Raw genomic sequence first — 18,513 nt, forward strand, 5'->3', positions numbered from 1 at the left:
AAGGAACCTCTAAATCCAGCACCTGTATCTGGAATGTATCTGTTTCATATAACACAGCTAGGATTTATCATTATTGCACAAAAATGGCAGCTCTGTGTTGAAAAAGACTAAGAGGCCAACCATGACTATCTCATTACTGATACTTGAAAGATTTTGGTCCAGGATGTATTAGTTTTATTAAATAATACCTATACTTCACAAGTGATGTCTATATTGCCCTTCAGCCATACAGATACGGTTATTAAAAAAATAAAAAAGAAGTTGTGCTTGATGAGTTGTTTTAAGAAGCCATTATATTATTGTAATATGACCACTGTGCTGGCAGGCTTTTGGCAGGTTTCAAATAAACATGCCAGGAATAATTTTGTTGACAGCATCTTGGGCTGGAGCACATCCAGCCTTCATCCATAACGTGTCAACCCAGTGATTCTTTCACAGGCAGGAAAATATGTCACCTTGGATCTGTATTTTAGAGTGTTAAAATACCATAGATGTCTAGATTAATGGCTCCAAAATCAACTTCACAGGTGGCTAGTGAGGTTTTTCAATCACAAATGAATATGTAAGTGATAGCATTTGCAGGTTTTAATATGCAGCATCAATGAAGTGTGCTTATGTAAAAACCTGTGGAAACATCTGGTTCGCTTTCCAAATCCAAAATCAATTTAGTTTTCACGTAATAGGAAGAAGGAGGTGAAAAACAAGCAGCAGAGGAAAAGAAGGAGAAAACCAGGCTGAAGGGCTTCAGCTGGTTTGCAGAGCTCAGGAGGATGTGTTAGTGCTTCCTGTGAGGCAGAGAGGAGGTGCTTCTTACTGATGAGGGACTTCAATGTTTTCTTTCATGTTCTTTTCATCAGAGCAGAAACCACATGTGCTCAGTTTATTCCCCTTTGTGTCATAGGCTCAGATTTCAGTATGAAACCCAAATTTGGTGTCTTTAGGATTAACACAAAGGCATCTGCTTGCTGGTCAGTTTAGATCTCCATGTTCATCTGCAATCTTTCAGGACCAGGCAAACTCCAGCTCTGAGCTCTGTGCTGGAAATGCACCCTTTGAGCTGCCTCTTCAAGAACATCATTTATGTGCTTGAATCTGTGTCTGCCCAGGGCTGAATGAAACAATTTTCTGGCTTCAGCCCCAAGTGCAGAGGCTCCCCGGAGCAGTGATGCCTGCTGGTGAGAACCTGAGAAATCCCAGTGAAGGGTGAGCGTTTGCTACCAAGGACAAGGGGTATCGCAGGCTGGTGGGGCTGTAATCCCCTGGAGGTAAAACATGGTCACAGTGACGCAGCAACATCCCTCTGGAACTAACAGAAATACAGACAGGAATAATCTGAGGTGGCCATCATGAACATGGTGTGATGTGTCTGCAGTTTTGCTGTAAGTGATTCCATCTAAAGAGACTTCAAATGACTGAGAACTAAAGAGCAGCTTTGCAAACCTGTGCTGAATAAAGCTGTTTGTCTTTCTTTGAAAAGTCATTTATCTCTCCTTGCTTTTTACCAGGGGAAATTTCCTGACAGAATTTTGAAAAGAAAGTGAACATGTTCTTTCCTATTTCTTTGCAGTGTATTAAACCTCAATATTTTGCTTATGAGTAGTTTTTCGTCCTCTTGGTACTCTAGAAATTGTCTTTTTTTTTGTTGAGATTTTGCTCAAATATTGATTGAATGCTGGGAGAATTGATGGGATTGACTTGATAATGGATTCAGTGCAAGTTCAGCTGTCCTGAACACTCAAGTGTGTGTGTGTATTTCTATCACACTGGGACTCATGGATGGGAAAATCACACTTCATGCAAGGTGTTATTAAGCTCTTGAACCACATCTGGGCTTGTAGATGTTATTCAAGTCCATGAGCTAATTTTTTCCTCATTTTTAAAACTTTTGACCATTCATTGTGACATTGTTAGATTATTTTCAGGACTGTGACTGTTGCCATCAGTTCTGTAACATTGTCAGTGTTTTACCTGTCCCAAGACACTCTGAGGGCTCGCCTGGGTTTCTCACCTGCTTCTCCACAGTTCTCCTATTTCTCTCTAGACCCCCCCTGTACTTTGATGTGAAAGAAAGAGTATTTCTGCCATCTACTAAGAAGCCCTGCATTATTTCCCTGGCTTATTTATAAATTTCCTTCCCTTGAAAAGCCACAGACTTTTCTGCCTTTTGTGCCTCTTGTGCCTTTTTGCATCACCTGAAAATTGGAGATCATAACAGTTTCCTAAAAATGGCATTAGAAGACTAAATTGATTAACATTTCTATTCATATTTAGTGTAAAGAATCTGTAGGAATGGAAGTATTTTTTCTGCTTGCTTGATGCCAAAATTGCATTTCTCAAAGCTCCTGACCTACTTTTCAAATTTTTCTCTAGTAACAACAGTAACTACAAACTTGTTCCTTCTAATTGTTTTTCATTTCAAATACTAAGACATGTACAAAAAAGGGGGAGACAAGGAAAGGAGGGTGTTGTCACCTCTAGCCCTCTTCTCTGGAAGGAAAAGAAGCTTCATGTCTTTTCCTGAATTAGAAAAGATGATGGAGTGCATCAGGTGTTTAATGCCTCAAACTTGGATTTCCATTGCAGATTTATAGCTTTTGTAGTGGCTAGGTACCCAAACATATAGAAAGTGATTATAGGCATTATTTTTTTCCTGTAAAATTAATTCTAGGGAAAGGTAAAAAAAAATATTTCCCAGCATATTCTGAAAACAAAACTGTTAGGTTTGCCTGACTTCTCTCTTCCAGTCTTGTTGCTCTGTGTAAGAAACAGAAGTAAAGAAAACTCTGAAAAACAGACGAACTGAGTCTACTAGAAAGCTTTTTGTTTTCATAAAAAATTTAAAGTGGAAAGAAAATAGTCTTTTAAAGAAGTACCAGCAGCTCTGTTTTAGACATACCATCCCTCATAATAAAGGAAATGAGGCAAAAATCCTGAAATAGATGAGTTTCACAAGGAGGAGAAGCATCCAGAGTTGTTCTGGCTGTGACCAGATCCCTTGAGTGAATTCAGCCTCCCAGAAAAGCTGAGTGCACTAATATTTCATACAGCTCCTGTGGGTGCTTCAACGCGTGCATGAAACCACATATAGTGCAAAATGCTAAGAGGAATCCAGCAAAACACATGAAAGTGGAATAAATTTTTAAGATCTTGCGAATGCGAACACAGCACTTCATAAAAACCTCAGTCCTGAGAGCAGGGCTGCTGTGTACATCAGAGGCAGAACATATGGTGCAACCACAGTGCAGTCAGAGCTAATCACTGAGTGGTGATGGAGCTTTTATTCTGAAGTTTTAAGGATGTGATTAAATTTAATGTATATGCTAGACAAGAAGCCTGTCTTCAATTCCTCAGACCTACCAGCCTAGGAGTGCACGCAGTATGCCCTGAGGAGATGTCATGTTTTCTGGGAAGGCAGGAAAGTTCACCAGGGGGATATCCTTATTGATTTTTATCTCTATGCATGCCCCTGTGAATTATTTATCTTCCTGTATGCTTCTCTGACATCTTATTATGAAAGTCTCTTGAAGGTTACTGTAAAGCTCCTCATTCCCAGACTTAATGAGGGCTGGTAGGAAATTGGCGTTGATGAGTGAGTTTGGATGAGTGCTGGGATGGGGGCTGGTGCTCATGTGCCAGGAGGTAATGGGGAGTGTGGGTTCCACTGTGAGCCACCTGTGGGTGCATTGCATTTATTTGCTGTATAATTATTTGGGATGAATTCAATTAATGGCACCATGAATTATAACAGCCTGAACTGTGTTTGGCTCGAGGGGGTCACCCACCGTGGTCACAGGGTGTAGATCTGCAGACATACATTGCTGTCTGGATTCTGTGCTTGTTTCCTTGTCTAAGTGCCCTTTTCTAAATGTTCATCTTCTTTTGATGTTTCTAGGAGCTGGTGGGGAGTAATCCTCCTCAAAGAAATTGGAAAGGAATTGCAATTGCCTTACTTGTTATTCTCGTTATCTGCTCGCTGATTGTCACCTCTGTCATACTCCTGACACCAGGTATTTATAACCTTTAACTCGCTTCCACTCTGGTTTTCTTCTGTCATTTTACACTTCCAAGAGTAAAGAGATTGCAAACTAACTGCAAAGTCTACATCAAAGGAATTCTCCTTCCTTCCTCACTTTATCTCTGTGTGATTCTGAGTTCAAGGCTATTCTTGGTGAGATTGTTTTAGAGTTTTACATTTCAGTTCAGAAATCAGGGATGCTGACCTGAGGGCACAACCCTGGAACTTGATTGCCTTAACATGGGTGGGGAATGTCATTTTAGATGTGCAGGGTAGGAGAGGAACCCACATGGGGCAGTCAGTGAGGGCACACGAACTCCTGAAATTCATGTCCACATGGAGCAGTAGTTGCCTGTTGAGCGTCATATCTTGGACCATTGGAAATGGCATTAGGTGCCACCATTAGATGCCACCTTTAGGTGCTTTGGCACCTAAATCCCATCCCATTCAGTTGCATTGATTTTTAGTTCAGACCACAGTGTTTACAAGGCAATTGCAGATAATGATATACCAGATTGTACTTATGCACAGCAAATAATTAGTAACTTCCCAATAAGGAATTATTTTAGTTAATCCCCTTACCAAGTTTCAGCAAAGTTCTGTGCGTGTAACCTCTGTAAATTACTTCTCTTACAGTAGCTGCTGACATTGTAGGCTTGAATTTTAATGTGGTGTCATTATGATTATTGATTACTATGCATTTATACAGCCCTGAAAATTTCCATGCCTACTTAGGGAGTAGAAATAAAGTGCTTTTGCAGCACTGACAAGATTGTGAACTGAATATGAAAAGACAAACAAAATGAGAGACAAGACACAGAAAAAAGAATTCAGTGTCAGAAGGGGTGAGGAGCTACAAAACCCAGGGGGAGGCAAAGGTCCCTTGCTTAGGGATGTAGAGGAGAAGAACAGGGACTCCTCCTTGGATGAGTACATGTGAGTGGTAGAACCCAGGGAGCAACAGGAGAGAGAGCACAGAGCTGAGGAGCAGAATGGAGGCAAGAGAGAAATGAAACCTCAGCAAGTGGAAGAGCACAGGGTAGTGAAGTGGAAAAACGAGACAGAAATTGTGGGGCAAAATATTTCCAGCTCATTACATGCAAAATACTTCCAGTCCCGTCCAGGTCTAGGCCATCTTCCCTGACAAAATTCTCATCCCACAGTCCTGCTGCGTGAGGAACTGGAGATAGGGACGAAACAAGAAATACAGGAGTGCATTGAGTTAATTTGAAAATGAGTGAAGCAATCAGTGCATTATTTTTTCAGTTATTTATTGTCATGCCATATTCAGTTTATTTCGTGTTATCCTGAAGTTTTCAATGCAAATTTAAGTTTCATGTGGTCATACCAGCGTAGTTATGTAATAAAATTAATAAAGGTAAAACTTCATTAAAGATCATTTATTAAATTAATTTTGTTGTTGCTCAGATTCAACATCTTTGGACAGTGCTGTTCATCCCTGAGATATTTTGGGGTGTGGTATGTGGACTACACTCACATCAGGCACAATTTATTAGGTATGCACATGTTGCCTGCAGTTTTACAGAAGCACAGACTTTTCAAAGATGTACAGGAAAGCCTTGATTACACAGTCCATATCCATGAGCCTCAACAAGTTCTCTTGAAGCTAAAGCACTGCCTGGGTGGGACCATGGGTGCCACTTCCATCAAAGTCCAAAATCCTTAAATCCACTGGCTTTGCTTGATCAGCAATGTGGGAATCCCTTGATCCATCCCTGTCATGATATGAAGTCAGGTTTGATAAGAGGACTCTGCCCTCATGAGGCTTTGCTGGCTGTGACCAAAGACTGAATTCTCTTTTAGGTGTTTTTCAATACCTCCCAGAATAATCTTCATAACTTTTCCAGGCACTGAAATGTCACTAACAGGCCTGTAGCTTCCAGGGGCCTCCTTCTTCTTCTCCTTCTTTAACTATTCACATTCAGTTATAAAAAAAAATCATAAGTGTATTTTTTATATATTTTTATATGCATGCACAAAGACATTCTCCCTTTGGGGTGTGTGTGCACACACATGCCCACAGATAAATCATACAATTTTTATTATGTACCCAGCAACACCTCCAGATAACAGTGTTGAGAGGGTCTCTGTGCTTTAAACTGAGGAATATATAAAGTAATTTTCTCTGCTGAAATTTCCATTCAGGTTTCTTGAGATTTCTAATTACCTGATGTGCTGGTAAGCTGAGCTTGGGTTGGATTTTTCTCCCTGTTGATATTTCAGAATTGTTTCTTACATGCACATACAAAAGCTCTGAGCTCAGTACTGCTTCTCTTTTTTTTATGGATCCAAAGTGGTGGAATTTTAAATTTAATTACACTATAATTATATCTATATAAAAGGTGGAAGTTTACATTTAATTACACTATAGAACACCACACATACACCATTGCCTGGGCTGAGCTTCTCCAATTTCACAGTGTGTGAGCCCTGCCATTTCACCCACCTTTGAAAAATGTTAAATCATTTATACAAATGATAACAGTGCTGTCCTGATGCTTTCCTAACTGGCAGCTCCTCACTTGTGACAGCATGTGCGGGTCCCATTCCATTGTTTGTGTATTTATATAAAAACATGCAGAACTTTCCAGAAGTCTACCCATGCACACACACAGAGCAAAGCTGAAAAGAGGATCGAGGCCTAGAGAAATTTTGAGTAAAATAAAGCTTCCCGAATTCCATTAGACATTGTGCTTAGGAAGAGGTTGATTTCTTATACATCTGTTCCTGATATTTAAAGCTTTCTGGAAATATATATCACATTTGCTCCTTTCAAACCTGACCTTTTAGTCAAAAAAAAAAAAAGAAAGTACACCCTAATCCATATTAAAATTTTTGAAAAATCCATAAGAACTATTTCTCAGAAGTGTTACTGAGCTAGTCATTGCATAGCATTAATTCACAACATTCTGTCTGACAGTCAAAGGCATTACCTAGAAGGCTTTTTAGCTCTTGTGATACTCAAGGCAAGGAACCATCCTTTGACCAGCTGTGCAGGAGAACAATTTGTTAACCACAGTTATATATAAATGTGTATTTTACACCATTACAAACAGGTGGGATTTTTCAGAAGGGAGAAAGACTGCCTGCTTGCCTTGTCTGGTGTGACAGCAGCTCTTTCATTACAGAGAGCAATGCACACCTTTCCCAAGCATCATCCTGGGAAAGGGTGTGAGAAGATCAGAGAAAAGAATGATAAACAATTCTTATCTTCACTTGCTGCACCTGTTGTTGTGAACATGTGGGATGTGTTATGGAGATTTATTTACCAAGGGTGGTTTCTTAATTAGCCAGTGGTGATGGTGCTTGGATTGGAGGACCAATTGGGTTCACCTGTATCATGACTGTCTGAAGGGTGATGGGTTTCTTAGTAAGTATAGTGTAATAAAGTGATGGATCAGCCTTCTGGAATGATGGAGTCAATGCTAATTATTACCCAGCTGGAGGCCTATGAATATCTGGCCACTGCCTTTTGGGTACAGAGAGGTCATCTAGGGGAAAAGAGAGCTTGGGTCTGCCCAGGGATCAAGCAGGTATGCTGAGGTGGGGATGGAGCTCCTGGTGTGCTGGCCACAGAGAGGTGGAGGCACTGTCCCTCTCATGCAATGCATAACAGCCCAGGAGGTGTGTGAGGAGAGCATCCAACACCAGCCTGTGGCTGAGCACCAGGGTGATGGAAAGAAAGGTGGGCACCCAAAGGCGGCTGCAGCTTTCTGACCTATCATGAAGCCTCTGAGTGTGGGTGGAGTTGAGGAAAAAGCTTGAAAGAGAAGAAGCAAAACAGGCAGTGAGGTCAGCCCCTTGCTCCTTTTTGTTGGGGTTTTCTGGATTTGTGGAGGATCTTTATTCTGGAGAGCCATGGGATGTCAGTTCAGCTCAGGCTTGTTTGGGTGCAAGGATGAAAACGTTCATCCTGGTTTGTTTGGGTGCACGGAGGAAGAGCAGCCCCAAACACAGGGCTCCTGTCAGCCTCTAACATTGAATCCAAACCAATATGGCCATGGTTTCTGCTTGGTTCTCTCAGCACATAGCTGTGGAGTTTGGATGCTGGGACAGAGGCACTGTTCCTCTAATGCAATGCGCAACAGGCCAGGAGGTGTGTGAGGAGAGCATCCAACACCAGCCTGATCTCCAGGGTGATGGAAAGAAAGGTGGGCACCCAAAGGTGGCTGCAGCCTTCTGACCTATCAAGCAGCCTCTGAGTGTTGAGGAGATGAGGAAAAACCTTGAAAGAGAAGAAGCAAAACAGGCAGTGAGGTCAGCCCCTTGCTCCTTTTTGTTGGAGTTTTCTGGACTTGTGGAGGATCTTTGTTCTGGAGAGCCAGGGGATGCCAGTTCAGCCCAGACTTGTTTGGGTGCAAGGATGAAAACTTTCATCCTGGTTTGTTTGGGTGCACGGAGGAAGAGCAGGCAGATGAACCCAAACGCAGGGCTCCTGTCATGCCTCTAACATTGAATCCAAACCAATATGGAAACCAACATGGAAACCAAGGGCAGACAGATGAACCCAAACACAGGGCTCCTGTCACACCTCTAACATTGAATCCAAACCAATACGGACATGGTTTCTGCTTGGTTCTCTCAGCAGGTAGCTATGGAGTTTGGATGCTGGTTTTGTGACTTGGCACTGAGCTCTCAAGTCCCTGTGCCACTTGCAGGGCTGCCATCTGGATCTGCTGGGCTGTGGGATGTGAATGTAAAACAAAACAGTGCCACATGTTTAGTCCTGTCCTTTCATAAGCCCAGAGAGGCATCCAGGTCCCTGCAGCTGCGTGTGGACAGCACAGTCTTTCCATCAGCTGGTTGAGACACCCTGAGGCACACAGAATCTGCTGCTCAGGACAGAGTGGGGTGCCTGAGATCCCACAATTGCATTTCTTCCTCCATAAATGTCTCCATTAGGGCCAGAGGAATGGGGCAGATATTCTTAGTAAGCCCTCGGACCTACCTCTCTGTTAGAGGAGAGGCCAGTAAATCTCTCCTTTTTTTTTCTATTACTGAAATTCATGGATGGATGTATTATTTAGTTATTTGTTTTCTCCCCAGCTCTGTGGTTGAGATGAATGTAGCCTGTGGTCCAGTAGAGGACTTCTTGCATCTCTTACAGCCCAAGGCAGGGGACAGGAAGGGAATTTTACCTCATTCCTCAGAAATGTTCCTAAAGTGCAAGGTCCAGGTGCTGCCTCTCTCTCTTCCTGATCCCCCTCATGAGGAGCTGTGTGCTGTGGAGGAACAGAGATGCTGCAGCTCCCAAACTGATCCCCATCCTACACAAAAAGGAGGAATAGGAAGGGCTTCCCACCCTGCTTCTTCCCAAATCTCCAGCACAGAGGTTTGATTGTGCCTGTCCTTCTGCCCTCCTGTGTTCCTCCAGAGGGCATTTTGGGGAACATCTCCTGCACAGGCAGAAACCTAGGGATGTGTGGGGGTTCCTGCCCCACCTGACCTCCCTGGGGATCCAGTTCTGGGGACTCTCATCACAGTGAAATTAATTGGAACGACTTCCTGGGTTCCTTGTAACCTATATTTTCCATTTAAATAAATAAAATGTTGCAGAATAACTTGGCATGATGCTGTCACACAGAGGGATTTGGCTGGGGAGTTGTGTGAATGGGTTCTGGAATTTGGAAGCCACAGCGAACAGTGTGGTTGAAGTCTCAGCCAGACTAAGGAAAAATATGAACACTGAAGAATATAATTTAATTTGGTAAAAGTGAAAGTTTGTTCTGAAACACCTTTTAGTGGAACAAAACACTGTTCACAGGTATTTTTATGTCATCTCAGGTAGCTCAGGGGCTTCAATTTAGTACAGCAAAGAAGACTGGTTTTTTTTCCACAAATAAGTGCCCTCAGGGTCTGCTTCCACTTCTCTAATCATAAATGTTCAGTGTAAGTTTAGCACTAAACAATATTAAAGATATCTAAGGCTGCCAATAAACCTCAGGCATGAGGATACTGTCATGAGGAAAGATGCTGGAACACACATTCCTGCGGTGGAAATATTCAGAATGTGGCCTCCTCTTTTCTTTAAAAGAGCAAATGTATTTACAGCTGACTGAAAGGTTTCCATGAAAATATTATTTCAGCAAAACATTGAATGTTGACAAAAAATTATTCATAGAGGGTGACTGCTTGTCAAAACAAAAAATATTACAGTTGATGGGAGAAAAGGAAAGAGGGAACATATTAATCAAAATTGTTGGGCCTTCAAATTTGTTGGTTTTTCTCTAAAACTTTCAGTTTTGATATTTCCATGTTTACAAATGAAACTGTATATTCTTTCACTAAAAATTAAAATCAGTGTGGGCAAGCTATGCAACACCTAAGGATTAAGGGTTGTGTTTCATAGGCTTTTCAGAAATATTTCTGAAACCAAATGTCTGATTCCCATGGAATATCTTGTGAATTCCTGAAGTAATCTGCATGAGCCCTTACAATTTTAAACACCTTTCCAGCTATGGTTTTATGTTAAAAAAATTAAGGAAATAAAAATATAACCTGTAAAAAATGGGCCATTTTAAATACTTTTTAAATTGTATCTCATAATTTCAGAAATATTTTAGGGTTTATCTGTAGAATAGTAAGCATTATATATCACTATGACACCTATAGGTGGGTTTGCACGATTTAGATTCTTTTTTTGATCATGTTATGGCTGAAAATGTGTGTTTTGGACCATTTCTTGGTCTTTTTGTAGCTGTTAAGACCAGGCATACATAGCAAGGAGGGTTCTGTTTGTGAGCCATTGGGTGCTCCTTTAATACCACTGACAGTGGGAAGGGATTTGTGTGTGACCAAAGCTCAATGTGGACTGGATCCAAATGAGATATGCCACTATTCACAGTTTCTGTGCTTTCAGATGCATTTCAAACCTGAATTAATGGTAGTTTATTTCTGAATGTTTTCCAGTGGAAGATAACAGCTTGTCTCAGAAGAAGAAGATAACAGTGGAAGATCTCTTCAGTGATGATTTTAAGATTCATGACCCAGAGGCTAAATGGATAACTGGTGAGTTTTGAGCACTTTGTAGCATCTTTGCTTTGTTTCCTTGCTCCCTGGCCATTGTTTTTGGTTTTTTTTTTAATGTCCTTCTTATTGCCTCCAATTCTTTGTCCTGCTCCTGAAATTACAGGATCAAGGACTGGTTGGGGTTGGAAGGGACCTCTTGAGATCATCTTGTCCAACTCGCAGCTCCAGCAGTGAGAGCTATTTGCCCAGAATTCAAATTCCTCAAATTCCTCTTTTCAACCTTCAGTTTTCCTCCTGTTAAACATGCAAACACCACAGTTGTAACTTTTTATCTAGGTCTTCCCAGTAAGCTCATAGATAGGCATGGAAAACAATCCAAGACCATCCAAAACTCAGTAATTGATGTGACACATGGTTGGAAGAAGTGCTTGGAGCACCATCAGTGATTATTTTACCACAAACAAAACTGGAGGTTTATATTCCCTCATCAAATCTGGGTTTTTTCCTGGCAGGGAGGAGACGCAATGCTAAACAAGAGGCAAACAGTGCTCCAACAGCAGCTGGGCTGGGGCTTGCACAAAAGCCATGTGCTCTTTTTATCCTCTGCTGCCTTACATTTTCCAGTCAGGGGAAAACCAAATAATACTTGAATTAATGCATGTTGGATTTGCTGGAGTGGAGCTACTTTGGGGGATGTAGATTCCAGCTCTCCCCGGAAATTGCTGCAGTCAGAACAAGCTTTGTTGAGAATAAAATGATTTGTGCTGTGCTGCTCATGTGATTTCCAGTCCAGGCCTTATTATCATGGAAGTTATTAGCTTTTCTTTTGAATTTAATGGGGAACTAGATCAAATCCTTCCTCTGTTTAGCTTTCCTTGTCTGCTGTGCCCATTGGGAACAATTTTAATACCTACAATGAAAAGAGAGAGTGTTAAAGGGTCGTGCTGAATGAACACATTCCCCAGCTGCAGGTTCTGCCACCCACTCAAGCAGAGGGAAAGCTGTTGCAGACAATAAACACCTTCACAAACACACCTGCAGAGTGCAGGAGCTCTTTTCCAGGCTGAGTTCTCTATGGGAATGGAGCTCCCCACAGCCGCTTTCGGGGAATGGTGATAATGGAAATATGAGCTGCTCTGCAGTTTAGGGGTTTTTGTCTAGAATCCTTTCCCTTTTAGCACAGATATCCTGATGGCACTAATGAAGGAAAAGGTGTTTTACTGAGACCTTGACTGCTATTTTCTTTATTTGCTAGAGTATAGAAAATAGAGCATAGTGGAGAGAATAACTAAACTTTTACAAGAACAGAGAATGAAGTACTGCCATAGAGTTGGTATAATATCGCCCCACTGATGTGTATCACTTTTTGTGGGCATCAGGCTTGTTTTCCACAACTGGAAAAATCAGCATTTCCTTTGCTTTTTCAATTATGGTCAAATACTAAAGTCATATAAACTTTTATGAAGATTAAGATTCTGATTTGGAGTGTTTTGAAATCCACCTCTGCCTTCTCATGTACCCTTAATTACTCCAGTGATATCTTGCTTCTGAAATTATTAAAATATTGTTTCCATAAGAGACAAAATAAAACGAAATATTATTAAAACATACACAGAAATTTTAGAATTAATTATTCTATTATTTTGACAAGAACAAACACTGACACTGTTTTTAATACATCTAAAGAAATTTTATGAAGCCAATCGATATCTTGCAGATTTACCCAAGGGTGACTTTGCATTTAAGGGCAAGATGCTCATCTACAATGTCATTCATCCAAGGACCCAGAGCCATTTAACAACATTAGTTGCTCTTCTGTATTAAAGTTGGATTTTTCATAATCTTTCTCTAGCTGGCTAAGGGGTGAAATTGTGATTAAGATGAAAGACCAGTAGCCAGATTCCTAAGCACATGTTGTTATTGGCCTCTTATTTTTCAGTATGCAAATGAAAGACTCCAAAAATGCCAAAGCCAAACTAATTAACTTAGTGTAACAAGATTGCTGGAATGCCCCAGCAAAAGAAAAAAAAAAATGCATATTTGAAAATAGCATATTAAAATTGGATGACTGCTTACAAACCTAACTGATGCTTTGTGGGGATCAAGACGGTTAAAATAGAAGTATATAAATATAAAATAAATGGGTAGCTGTTGTGTGTCCTTCTTCCCCTTCCTCTCCTGTTAATCATACAGGAAAATATCACAGTCATCCAGAGCTCTGCACAATTCAGTCCTCCTGGCTCATCAAAGCTCTGTTTCCTTCCTTTCCCTCTACATTATTGCAGAAGAGAGGAGGTTGGAGGCCAGAGATGAAGAATGTTGCATGTTTAGGAGTGTTTGAATCATCTGAGGGATTTGATCCCAAAATAATTCAGTCACTAAAATATCTGTGTGCTTCCCAGTAATAAAGGGGCTGATTCAAACACTGAATGAGGAAGATCTTTCCTTTAAGTAGATTAAGTCTTAGAGCACGTGTTTCAATAAATAAAATATTTATATTCAGGGTCACACTTTAAAATATGTTGAAAGTTCCACAAAATTGATGCATTGAGCTCATGTTTTAGTGTTTTCTTGATTCTCAGCAGGCATGTGGAAAAATAACATATTTCTAATCAATAGCTTTGTGTCATTCTATTCTATTGATTTTAAAGGACCTAGGACAAAAGAAAAGAACCAGTCTCAAAGCTGACATAAATACACTTTCAGTGTAAAGATTACAGGCTTTGTCTCAGCTTCCAATCACAACTTGTGGCTCATTTGTGGATATATTTGCATTTTTTAAAATCGGAATTCCAATTTAATTTACTAGCACAAAGTGAGGAATTACAAAGTTGTAAAATTTTGTAAATTTGAACATTTTACAATTTTTGTGATGCCACTGTAATTTCAAATTTCAGTTTGAATTTTCCTGCACTTCTTTTAGGGAGAGGAAAGAATACTTTGTTTAATTAGCATCTGTCTTCTACTGTCCTGACCTCTGTTGTCTTTGGCTCTGCTCAGAGTGATCCAGAGTGGAGCGATGCATTCATAGAGCACATAGAGACAGGCCAAGGGGGAATGGCTTCAAACTGACTGAGAGCAGGCTTAGATTAGATATTGTGAATAAATTCTTTACTGTGAGGCTGGTGAAGCCCTGGCACAAGTTGCCCAGAGAAGCTGTGAATATCCCATCCCTGGAAGTGTTCAAGGCCAGGCTGGATGGGGCTTGGAGCAATCTGGGATAATGGAAGGTGTCCCTGCTCATGGCAGAGGATTGGAACTGGATGATCTTTAGATCTCTTCTAACCTGGGCTATTCTGTGATTCTGTGACTAGAATGGAGTGCTCCACAGTTTATATCTAGATCCACTTCCAGGGACTGCTATTGGTTAGGTTTTCCCTGCAGTGTGAGTAAAAGCTGACTTTACTGTGAAGGTTTCGTTTTTTCAGGACAATGCAGCGTTTGTGTTATACCACAGTAGGTGTAAAGCAGAGAAGTACAGGAAATTTGGGGTTCTGCTGGTGATTAATTGGCACCCCCCTATACAGCAGTCCATCTGAGCTGTGTTCCTGTTCCAGTCCCATTCATCCCACCCCTCTTGCACAGTTCTCATCCCTCCATGTCTCACATGCTGCACTGAACTTCCCTTTCCTGTACAACTACAATTATATTATCCATACACTTAACAAGCATATGATCTCCAATCAGTGGCTCTTTTCACACTGTGTATCTTAAATGTAGTATTTGACCATTTCCTTGTTTTCACATCCCCCTCCAGAGCCTGTCAGGAGTGTCCTGTGCCAGCCTTCCTTCAGCCCTCTCCCAGCTGACAGGTGGCCTGCTCGTTAGTCTGGTCCCTAATTGTTCAGCAGTTCTGTTCATGAGCACCACATTACTTTGTAATTAGGCTTTGCAATTGCTGGGCTTTTCCTGTAATTTCTCTCACACAGCAGTTTAACTCAGGTTTCTGAAAAGCTCAATGGGATGGTGCAGTGTTCCTGTGATGTTCAACAAAAAACAGGATAAAGAAATTTGTTGTAATTTTGCACTGAAGAGCAGCTCGGTTGTCTGGTTTCTTCTATAAACAATAATTCACAGTCATTACTTAGACATGACCTGAGAAGGCAGTTGAAGTTGAGTCGTGCATTCTGGTTTTGTGGCCCTTTTGAGCTGCAGTGATTCCTGCCAGCTGTGAGTCTGATCCTGGGAGCACTCCTGCCTCGTGGGGAGGGAGCATCATGTAAAAGAAACCAGTGGAGACTGAACTGTATGTGCCACTTGTGGAAGCTTATGTTAATCTCCTGTCTTTGTACTTAAATGGCAAATAGATTTTCCCACTTTGAAAGTACTTGGATGCTGTTTTAGTTGAAAAACAGCAGAGCAGCCTTTAATATCCTGACAGAATTGCAATGGATTGGGTGCAACGTGTCAGTCTTTGCTCTTTAGAGGATGTTGTTCCAGCCTTGCTGTAGGCATCTTGCAAGACATTGTATCTAGCAGTGGCTCTTGTCAGGATTTTGGGCTGTAGGTAAGTGACTGGAGGTTTCTATGAGGAGAGCATTTTCCTTGGCCAGACATGGGGAGGCAATCCTTGCAGAGTGGTTGTAGCCAAATGGGAAGAATAAAAATTAAAATTAGGACAGCACAATGTATTCAGTCAGGAAGGAGCACCGAGGTACAGGACAGCAAATGACATGTTTAGGGTCACAGGAACTTAAAAAATGTGAAAATCAAGCCCTTCTCTTTAAGGTCCTTGCCCACTCACTTCACCGGTAATATTGGAAAAATAATATTTATTCTTATGAGTAGAGAAATAACGAGTGAATTAGCAAGAGGCTTCAAATGACATTTTCAGAAATGTCTCAGTTATTTGGAAGCCTGCCACTCAGTGAGAGCCAGGAGCATGGTGTGCCCAGCTTGCCTCTGAGAATGGCAGCTGGGCTTTTATCTCAAAAGTCCCTTTGAAAAATACACTAATAACAAATATCTAAATATAACAAAGTAATTATTTTATCTGTAATACTGAAGCACATATGTTCTGTTGCATGTTTCTCTAATAACATCATAGAATTTCTGGGCTCTTTTAAAGCCTAATATTGAATTTAATGACCTAGAACTAATAGGTTTTATTTACCATGCTGAAAAAACCACAGTGTAGTGACTGAGGTAATTTATTTCAGTTCACCTTTAGTAATAATGCTCAGATCAACAATACTTAGATAGCCCAAATGCCCTCAGGCCTCTTTTCTGCAGTGTAAATCCATTGCACTGTATTGATAAAAGCACTGATGCATTTCAAATGATCCAGATGCTGTGGAGTAAATGAATTATTTATAGGTTGCTTTGCATAGATATTAAGAACTTTGTAAGTGCTAATATTTTTCACTATGGAAAAGGTTTTGTGCTAAGGTGCAGCTTTGACAGCTCTTTAGACTTAAATTGCCCTCTTAGAAGCTACAGCATGGCTGGCTGGAGTGCAGGTTTCTCTGGGCTGCTTCTCCATGGGCCAAAAAGATTCATGGAATCATTAAGGTTGGGAAAGACCTCTGAGTCCAACCATCAACCCAGCACTGCCAAGTCCACCATTAAACCCTGTCCCTAAGCTCCACCTTGACATGGGGTTTGATCATCTCCAAGGATGGTGATTCCACCCTTTCCCTCAGCAGCCAGTTCCAGTGTTTGACCAGTGAAGAAATTTTTCCTAATGTGCAATCTAAATCTGGTATGACTCAAAATCATTTCCTCTTGTCCTATCACTGGTTACTTGGGAGAAGATGCCAACTCCCACTCTACTACAACCTTTTGTTAGGTAGTTGCAGAGAGCTTGCATTGACCATCCAAATTGTAAAGGCAGCAGGAGCCTTTCTCTTGGCAAGGCTGGGCTGTCAGCAGGAAAGGAAAACTCATTTTTTCTGTTTTGCATCCAAGGGACAAAGCTGCCTTCCTTGGGCGCTGCACGTTGCAGTCTTGTGCACATTTGGGGTCTGTGTTAGGAAGGTGAATTTCCTGCGCAGCCATCCTTGAGCCCCAATGCCATCCCAGCTCCTGTCTTATGTTAAATGAGTTTAAGGTAGAAAATGCTCGCAGGTGGTTTTGTTAGTGTAAATCTGGTGAAGGCATAAAGAAAACTGGGTTACTCTACCACAATATTTGCCCACCTTTTAATTAGAGATATTAGCTCATTCATTTCAATGTGTTTTAAATGTGTGTTAAAAAGACTGAAATGAATGGGTTTACTTGTCTTATTTGTTCAAAGAAACCTTTCTCCACTCTCAGTTCAAACCTCATATCCAAGCTCATGGCAGATTCTTTCTGCAGTACTTTTATGAGTGTTTTGACTTTTGAGATGTTTTTGAAATACTTTCTGAAACACAAAGCAAGATGCCTGGTGCACAGCACATTGGATTGTGGTATCTAAGGTTTAGTGAACTTCCAGGCCCCATTACAAAGAACCCCACAGCCTATAAGGATGACTTTATGCTGAGAGTAAAGACATCCTCACTAAAGGAAAATGTGTGTGGGCTAGAAGAAAATACAGGGGAAGGACTAAGAAAGCTCTTTTTGTCTAACATAGCATGGTTTTGCTGGGGATGGCCTTCAGAAACCCTCTGCTATGATTCATAAAGATGTGAATGTTTGTCAAATTAACTTCTGGGTAGTATTGGTGCCAGTAGAAATGTCCATGCACTTCAGAGCTAGTTGATCACTATTTTTATTCTAAATACCTTCATGAAGTGACACGAAGTGAGTAGGCAAGAGATCTTGCTCTGTCATGACTGCCACAGTGAGGAAGAAGTGAGGAACATGTTAAACCATTTGAACCATAATTTTAATTTTAGATCCCCTCCTGGATCATCTTTTTTTGAGATTTCTGTGGCTCTGTGATCTGAGAGCACTGGAGAAAATTTTCAGCCTCTGGGCAGCTGCCGAGTTCAGCAGTGACAGTAACCTGTTCACTAAAGACAGGAAACTTGGGAATTAATGGAATTTTAAGAGACTATAATAGGCCATGGGGGAGAGCATTCCTGCCATGTAGCTGTTTTGTTCATTACTGCTAGAGAGAATGAAACGGGAAATCAATTTGGCTCTTTCAAAAATTAATACAGCCTGCAGGAGCAAGCTGGGGAGGAGTGTGGTGCCAAGGATTGGGTAGTGCCTCAGTGCACTCTTCTCTGCAGTGCTGGAGTGCTGGTGGGACACATGTGCTGCTTTTGGACTGAGAAAATAATTCTTTGGTGTAAACAGAAGTTTCTGACTTTAGAAGGAGAAATATGTTGCATTAAGTCATGTTTGGAAAAAAACATCACACCCTGGAAAAGCAGAAGTAACACAGTAATGGTCAAATAGGGGTTTTGTGTGTGGTGTTTTTGAGTAGTTTGATGTCTTGAGGACACCAAGATTTCCATAAGAGCCTAACCTTATATTTAGAAGCCTCCATAGGTAACCTAATTTCTCCAAAGCCAACTGGACTCTAATCATTCTCCTGCTCATCATGATTGCTGTTGAGCCTCTGAGTCAAATGTCCTCCT

At 41.1% G+C, this 18,513-nt stretch overlaps 1 protein-coding gene across 3 annotated transcripts in view; it reads left to right on the top strand.

Annotated features, from left to right (window-relative positions):
* DPP6 (dipeptidyl peptidase like 6) overlaps positions 1–18,513 on the top strand; it is a 515,287-nt gene that overhangs the window by 327,052 nt on the left and 169,722 nt on the right. For all 3 annotated transcript variants that reach the window (XM_054273203.1, XM_054273201.1, XM_054273202.1), the window contains exons 2-3: positions 3,893–4,007; positions 10,946–11,044. In XM_054273203.1, coding sequence (XP_054129178.1) covers positions 3,893–4,007; positions 10,946–11,044 — 214 coding nt within the window. The remainder of the gene's footprint in view (positions 1–3,892; positions 4,008–10,945; positions 11,045–18,513) is intronic.

The sequence above is a fragment of the Melozone crissalis genome, unplaced genomic scaffold (assembly GCF_028551555.1).
Source record: "Melozone crissalis strain CALT ecotype California unplaced genomic scaffold, PUWL_Pcris_2 ptg000016l_1, whole genome shotgun sequence".
Lineage (NCBI taxonomy): Eukaryota > Metazoa > Chordata > Aves > Passeriformes > Passerellidae > Melozone > Melozone crissalis.